The sequence below is a fragment of the Fukomys damarensis genome, unplaced genomic scaffold (assembly GCF_012274545.1).
Source record: "Fukomys damarensis isolate Sample0158 unplaced genomic scaffold, DMR_v1.0_HiC HiC_scaffold_1, whole genome shotgun sequence".
NCBI classification, from domain to species: Eukaryota; Metazoa; Chordata; class Mammalia; order Rodentia; family Bathyergidae; genus Fukomys; species Fukomys damarensis.
Window position 1 is genome coordinate 61801447 of NW_022900913.1, and position 8466 is coordinate 61809912.

Here is an 8466-nt window from a genome sequence, read left to right on the forward strand (position 1 = left end):
TTTTAATCTTTTGCAGGTTGAGATCCAGTTTTTCCAACACCATTTATTAAAGAGGCTATCTTTCCTCCAGTGGGGATGGTCAGCTCCTTTGTCAAAGATGACGTAGCTGAGTACATCTGGAGTTGTTTTTGTGTTTTCCAGTCTGTTCCACTGATCCTCAGGTCTGTTTCTTTGCCAGTACCATGCTGTTTTTATCACCATGGCTTTGTAGTATAGTTTTAGATTAGGAATTGTTATACCCGCTGCCATGTGTCTGTTGCCTGGATGGCTTTTGCTATTCTAGGTCTCTTCTGGTTCCAAATGAATTTTTGGATTCTTCTTTCTAGTTCTGTGAATTTGAATTGGCATTGCATTGAATCTGTATAGCAGTTTTGGTAGTATGGCCATTTTCACTATGTTGATTATTCCTACCTAGGAGCAGGGGATAACTTTCCATTTTCTTATATCCTCCTCGGTCTCTTTTTTCAGAGTGCTGTAGTTTTCAGTGTAGAGGTCTTTTGCTTCTTTTGTTAGATTGATTCCCAGATACTTCATTTTTGGGGTGCTATTGTGAAAGGAATTGTTTCCCTAATTTCTCTGGCAGTGAGTCTGTTATTTGTGTACAAAAAGGCTATTGATTTTTGGGTGTTCACCTTGTATCCTGCTACTCTGCTAAAAGTGTCAATTAAGTCAAGAAGTCTTTCGGTGGAGTTTTTTGGGTCTTCAATGTAGAGTATCATATCATCAGCAAATAATGACAGTTTAACTTCTTCCTATCTTTATTGCTTTAATTTCTTTTTCTTGTCTAATTTCTATGGCTAATATTTCCAGAACTATATCAAAGAGGAGAGGTGATAGGGGGCATCCTTGTCTTGTTCCTGATTTTAACATGAACATTTTTAGTTTTTGGCCATTTAATATGATGTTGGCTGTTGGTTTTTCATAGATAGCCTTTATTAAGTTGAGATATAGACCGTCTATTCCAATTTTTTGCAGGGTTTTTATCATGAATGGGTGTTGAATTTTGTCAAATGCTTTTTCTGCATACGTAAATCAATAAATGTAATACATTATATTAACAAAGTCAAGGACAAAAACCACACGATCCTCTCGATAATCTGGGTATTTTTAAAACTTCCTGAGTGCTTCTAATTTCAGCCTGGGTTGAGAACTTTTGCTTCATAGAGATCCATCCTCTGGCCCAGTGGTTCCTCACACTGTCTGTGCCTGAGTCATCTGTGATTTGTTTAATTCTAGGCCCTGGACCTCAGAAGCTGCTGCTATGGAATTCCTAGTGTGGGACCAGATACATGCATGTAATCAGTTTCACAGAGAAGGGAGTCTCAGCTGCTCCAGGAGGGTCTTGAAGCTGATACTGAGGCTTTGCTCACAATTTCCTTTATTTAGAAAAATTACATATTGTCTTAAATATTATTATTCTTCCTATTCAAAGATATATGGATTTATAGTGCCAGTGGATATTGTAGATGTCTATTCGATTATTTGTGCTTCAGCCATTCAAGGATGATAATAGCTGGTAAGAAAATCGGATACTTGAAAATTTGTGAATATTTTACCTAAAAAATACTCTAGAATGTTTTTACTTTGCTAAGTATTATAATATTGCTAATATGAATTGACAACCATTTAATACTAAATGGCACTTCTTTCATTTTGTGCTTAAACTTGTCACTCTCTTGTTTTAATTAATTTCTATTTCCTTATCCAATTGATAGTGAATTAATCTTTACTAAAGCTGCATGTCACATAAAGAGAACATATTTAGGATAATGATTATTTTTCTATTGGGAAAGAAGAACAGAATTCAAAGGTTTGTTGAAGAAATATGAGCAATTAAAGAAAGCCCTGTTAACATGTGATATACACACATGTGCAGACACATGTACACACCCCTTTCATGCTCTTAAAACACATCTACCTCCACATCTCAGTGTTTCTGGCATTCCTTTCTATAAGTGCTAAATATCTAGTTTATTTTACCTTTCTACTTTTTCTTTGTATCTCTAAAGGCAGTGCTTGTATATTAAATGATTTTTCTTGACACTAAAAATACTTAAATTAAGGAGTGCTGTCAAACATATTTAGACTCAACATTTGCATATCTTGAAAAACACATTTGCTTAGAAAATGGTCTTCTGTTAAGGGGATGCATTTCCCCCTCCATTTCTCTCTTCTGTATTATAATAATGAAAAGAGAATTTCAAGCATTTGAAGTTATAAAAAGATGTCTTCTTGTCCTTGTGTATGCTGATGTTAAAGTGGAACAGGCAGTACATAAGGGAAAACTCAAACATCTTAACTTGTGGAATTCACAGCCAGAACTTTTGTGCTACACGAAGTCCTGCATTTAGTTAGTGGTGTGTTTTGAGAGGACTTAGTGTACCCGTTGTTCACCATTTATTGTTAATTCTGAATCTATCGTTTCTATTCCCTGTACCCAGAAGCCTTAATTTATGCCTGGTCTGTCTTTCCTCACCAGACCACTGTGGGCTAGTCCCAGCCCATCTTAAGGCCTCTCTTTCCTGTGCTCTGATGCTTTCTTAGACACTTGCCAGGGTCTCCTTCTCAACTCCCCTTGCAGAAACGTCTGTAGCTCTCCTGGCTTTAAAAGATAAATGGAAGTTCTTGGCAGGTCTGAAAGGCTCTTCACAGTTGAGCCACAGCTACTTTCCCATTTCATTGCTCACTGTCTAACAGACACAGTTGGGAAAGAGTTTAGCTTCTTGTTCCTCTTGCTTTTGTTTGGCCCCACAGGGGGCCAGGCTCTTTCACTTTCTGCCTCTTTTCCTGCTATTCTTCCCTCTGTGATACTCTTGCTTTCTTTCCTGCCTAGAAAACTCCATGTGTTCTTTAAGACCCAGGTCATCTTTTCTTTGAAATCCTGACTGGAACCATCTTCCCAGCTTCAAACGGTGCTGGATTTTTTGGTGTCCAACAATAAGAAACACAGAAGACTCTCTTTAAATGTTTCATAATCTTCTCCGCTACCCAAATGAAACTATTGGCCTCTTCTTTATTCAAAAATGTGTTTATTAAATGCCCACCATGTGCCAAGTATTTCATTACAATACAGTGGTGAACAAAACTGTTCTTTCCTGGATGTAAATTATATTCTGGAAAAGTGGAGAAATAGAAATCAAATAGTTGGTGATGAGTTTGAGGAAACCAAGTGGAATAGGGGTGGAGGAGGTAAGTATGTCATACACACCTACGAGAAGGAGACATTTGTACACTGAGTGAATGAAGAGGCTCTGAGTACAAGGGAAAAAAGCTCCAGCAACATATTAGAAAGCCTGAAGTGGGTCTGCTGCTGGGAAGTCACAAGGTACATGGGAATGAAGCCCAGGCAGTTCCTGTAACTTGACTCAGTTGCTAAAGAGAGTTCCAGGCCTGTGCAGTACACAGAAGAAAGCTTTTCATGCACCTCAAAGCATGTGCTAAAGACACATTCTTTGCAGACTCTCTCTGTCTTTCCCCTTTGTTTTTTTAAAAGCCTTATTTTACCTTGATGCAAATGCTAAGGAGGGCAGGGACAAGGGGAAAAAAATGAGAATGAAGACCTGTCATGTAGAGGTACAGGATCCCGATAATGAATGTAACTGTGCTGTATACCTAAAATGTACCAATAAACTCAATTAAAAAAATATATATATATAAAAAAACAACAAATGCTAAAGCATCCATTAGCATTCCTCCTAGAAGGGGCTCGAGTTTCCAAAAGCTATTAATTTATAAACTGTGGCTTTTTTAGTCTTTTAAGGATGGCAGGCTTTGCCCTCTTCCAATGATGTAACCCTATACCTGGGTGCACTGTAGGTGAGGGCTGTTTTTGGAATGATTAATGATTAGAAGTTTGGGATTGAGGTGTGAGAACATTAAGGATCTCCTATGGTGTGTGAATCTCCAAATGGGTCCTGAAAATGTATGTCCTTTAGGAAATAAAAAAAAAAAAATCCCTGGAATCATTGAAATAAAGTAATTTTTTAGAACTAACTTTATAGAAAAAAAATTAAGATTGCATAATTTGTTAAACTTTTTTTTTCAAGTCTGAGGATGTAGAAATGAAATTTTCAATATTACCAATTGCGTAGGAAGCCAAAGAGTGCCTAGACATTAGACAAACTATTTCTGGACTCCCAAAGTAATTTAAATCCTTTCTGGATATGTTGTGGACCTTACCTTGTAAAAACTACTATTGCTGAGACCTGCTTCATTTTAGACAGTTGCCTACTGCTTCTCTTCTGTTCTTAATTCTCTGACTTAATATTCCTCTGTTGTTAATCCTGGCAATTTGCTCCCATAGGTTGCTCTCTGCCATGGCGAGCACGGCTTCCCTAGAGCACATGCCAGCTGCCTTCTCGCTGTTTGAACACTATGATGACACCTCACCCAGAAGTGAACAGATGCTAAAGCAAGTGGCCGGTATGCATTTTAATCTATTAATTACCTTGATGAAATATGGCAGCTTTCATTTGTTTGTATAAAGTTTCTATAATTGGAAGCAGAAAATGGCAGTTGTAAAATTTTAAAGCATGAGGTCAGCATTCCATTTCAGCGATAAACTGCTTTTCCATTTGGAGCTTCTTGGCTGTGCTGGGGTTCGAGGAGACAGGAGGAAGGCACTGTGGAATCAAAGGATCCTTCCCTTCCATTCCCCTCTCTCATTTTTCAAAATAAAACTTCTCTTTTCCTCTCTGTGTTAAAGAATTATTTACTTCTATTTTAGTATATGTGCTGCCGAAGTGAGCACTAGAATTATTTACTTCTATCAATAGCCAGGTGTAGAAGAAAAAAGGAATCGAATATTTTCATGGTGTTGAGCTGATTTTTCCTTATGAGTAGCTTTCCTCTCTTCATTTCAACTCTTTTCCCCTTTTTGAAACCAAGCAGATTAGCTCGGAGAACTAACAGCTCAGCATCATGGTCTGTAGCCTCCCACTCAGCTGTCAGAAGCATCCTGCCAGCTCTTCAAAATATTTTTTAATGTGCTATTTTAACAAACAAGACAATAAAACTTACTTAGATTTTTTAACTGCTGTGTTTCAAGATACCGAGTTTTACCTACTGTACATTGCACTCAGTTGTCTTCTTCAAAAGATGCTATGTTCTTCCAAAATTACTTAAAGAAAGTAGTTGTGTTTAAATTGACAGCAACATTTTATTTCTGTAGGAAGCAACTAATAAAAGGTTACCATGTCTTTAAAAAGATAACAACAAAAAAACCCAACCCCCTTAAAAATCCCACAAAAATACAGTACCCCAACAATCCTTTGTTAAATGAAAAATTCAGTCACTCATCCTAGTGGATTTTGTTTGGAAATGTCTCAAAACAAAAGGTTGTTTTCTTGTAATATCTTTAGGAGGCATTAAACTGGGGCAGCAGTCACAAACTAAGAAATTCTGATTAACAGAGTGGATCTGCTTTTAAGGGATCTGTTACCAGCTGCTGTTCATTTAGCAGGTTGTACTTTCAAATACCTGGCTGGCAATGAGAGGGCATTTTACACATTTCAGAGGCCACAGAATTAACAGTGAATGATGCAAGGTCAGAAAGGGTTAACAGTGAATTATGAAAGTGCATGTGCAGCCCTGGAGGCTCAAGGCTACCTGGTATCAGAGGGACACAGTGGGAACCCAACCACATTGCTCCATGACCGGTGATACCTCTCTGTGGATTCCTTACCGTGTTCTTGAAGAGCAGGTCCAGCAACTCCATACTAAGGCAAGCGGACTGCATGAAGAGAGGGTGCAGGTGTTCCCATGGTGCACAGCAGTGGCTGCCTTTGGTTTGTTATCCTATATTCAGCTGCTCAGTCTCACAGCTCTGGGATGTGGGTTTTGTTCTTATTCCCAATGGAAGAGATCAGTGAAAAGAGGAACAAAACATGTCTTACTGCTGCAGACTACAAAGCTTGTTCGAAGGAATGTTGGCGGGTTGGCTTTAAGACCTTTGCCTTATGACAAAGAGGGGAAGCACACTATTGTGGAAGATGAGATAAATGTGGATTAGTGGTAGTTGGGCTTCTTTGACTTTACCTCCTAGCAGTTCTTTTTCAAAATTTGTACTGAAATACACAACACAATACCATCTTAGCCATTTAAAATTGTACAAGCATTAAAGCGTTCATACTGCTGTACAACTACACCATCTGCATCCAGAACTCCTTATCTTGCTGAACTGATGCTCTGTACCCATTAAACAGTAACTGTCTAGTCCCCTGCCCCATACCCCTAGCTGTGGAAATCACCATTCTACTTTCTATTAATTTGACTACTCTACATATTTAATAAGTGAAATCATAAATTCATTATTTTTCATCTTGTAACTGGCTCATTTTACTTAGCATATTTTCCTCAGTGTTCGTTTATGTTGTAGCATGTATCAGAATTTCCTTCCTTTTTAATATTGAATTGTAATACTCCTTCGAATGTGCATGCCACATTTTTCTCATCCATCCATTGCATACCTGGGTTGCTTCTACCTCTTGACACTTTTGACTTATGCTGCTCTTCTGGCGACTTTCTGAAGCTAGATTGAGTGGAAATCCATGTATGGCCATATGTGCTGAAGTCTCAACTGATGAGCACTTAGATCCCAGTGTGTGACAGCTCTTTAAGGGCATTGCTCACCAGATAACAGGAATCCAAGGGGTGCTCTTCTGCTCACACCTTTGCCTCTAGTAAGAACTTCTAGCTGGGTGAGGTGGTTCACGCCTGTAATCCCAGCACTTGGGAGGCTGAGGCAGGAGGATCACTGTGAGTTTGAGACCAGCCTGGGCTACATAGTAAGTTTCAGATCAGTTTCAACTACAGGGTGAGACCCTGTCTCAACCCCCCCCCACAAGAAAATAACTTCTAAGTGACTTTTTCTTTTCTTTTGGCATCACGCTTATTCAAGTTTATCACTATGCTGTGTACACACAGAATTGCTGATGTATAAAAACTGGTCCTCTTCTGCTACATAGGAACTATAAACCCAGCCATCATCTTTTAGGTTACATCTATGGAATATTCTTGTATCCCTTTTTTTTTAGAATACTTCAAAGAGAAAGCACTTCCCATTTTTGAAGAAAAAAAATGTTTAACTTTAATTCTTTGAGTGGAAGGAGCATGTTAGGAACAAAATTGTGTTTAGCATATGTGCTTTACTTAATTTCCTATGTGTGCTTCTTCCTGAACATTAAGTGATGGGGCAGGTTAATTATGAATCTTTAAGTTTAAATTGAGAGAGAGAGAGAGAGAGAGAGATAAAGAGAAAGAGAGAGATACAGACAGACAGACAGACACACACACACACACACACACACACACACACACACAGACACACAGAGAATACCATTGCTTAAAAGGCACATACAGCTCGATGTACAGTTCATAGGAGAAAAAAAAAGACACTTTCTTTGCCTTAAGGAGTTCTCTCATATTGCTCCCAAAACAACTCATAATGGTTGAAAAGTTCTGTTTTGCCATTCACATGAAAATTTACTGAACCTCCTCTACGTGGATGGAGTCTTTAGAATGTGGCACTCATTTTCTGTGGGGAAGACAATAAAATCAAAGGCAGCACAGGGCCTCCCTCATTGTCAGTCTGTGCAGCCTGCTTGGCATGTCTTTCCTTCGTGGCCTCTGTGATCTGCCAGATGCTGGGTCTCTTGGTCAGCTGCACCCCTGGGAGTCTCCTGCCTCCCCTCTGCACTTGCTTGGCCCCTGCCAGTGCTGTCACTCCTTCTGAGTTTTACTACTGATTATGTGTTAGGCACTTTTGTTAAGCCCTTGACATACATTTTCTTGCTTCTTCTCACAAACTTGGGAAGTAATGTATTATTTATTACTGCTTACCTATTGTAAAGATGGGGAAACTGAGGCTAAGATAACACGGCTAGTAAAGGGGGCTCTGACACTGTAGCGGGGGCCAGACTCTGCTCTGAAGTCCATAAACATGACCATTCTTCTCTCCTACTTCTTGCTTTTCATAACTGTATTTTTTTAACTTTTTAAAATTTTTGTTGAATTCTAAAAATTTGTCTGTTTCATTTTTTTTTTTGAATGGGGAAACAGGCTAAGATAACACGGCTAGTAAAGGGGGCTCTGACACTGTAGCGGGGGCCAGACTCTGCTCTGAAGTCCATAAACATGACCATTCTTCTCTCCTACTTCTTGCTTTTCATAACTGTATTTTTTTAACTCTTTAAAATTTTTGTTGAATTCTAAAAATTTGTCTGTTTCATTTTTTTTTTTGAGTTTATTGGTACATTTAGGGATACAGTACAGTTACATTCATTGTTGGGATCATGTACCTTTACATGGCAAGTCTTGATTCTCATTTTTTTCCCCTTACCTCTGCCCTCCCTTCACCCCCTCCTCCCCTCCCCATCTACAAACACTTTATTTTCATCTTTTCATTCTCTCACATTTTTTTCTTTTCCCTTTTTGTTCTTCCCCTACGTATCACACCTTCCCTACACC

The 8466-nt window shown here is 38.7% G+C and overlaps 1 protein-coding gene across 2 annotated transcripts in view; it reads left to right on the top strand.

The window, feature by feature from the left end:
• Nucleotides 1-8466, top strand: part of Cmya5 (cardiomyopathy associated 5) — a 109644-nt gene that overhangs the window by 59443 nt on the left and 41735 nt on the right. For both annotated transcript variants that reach the window (XR_776371.3, XM_010604135.3), the window contains one exon: nt 4304-4422. Coding sequence is in view for 1 of the 2 variants with exons in the window: in XM_010604135.3 (XP_010602437.1) it covers nt 4304-4422 (119 nt within the window). In the remaining variant the exon portion in view is untranslated. The remainder of the gene's footprint in view (nt 1-4303; nt 4423-8466) is intronic.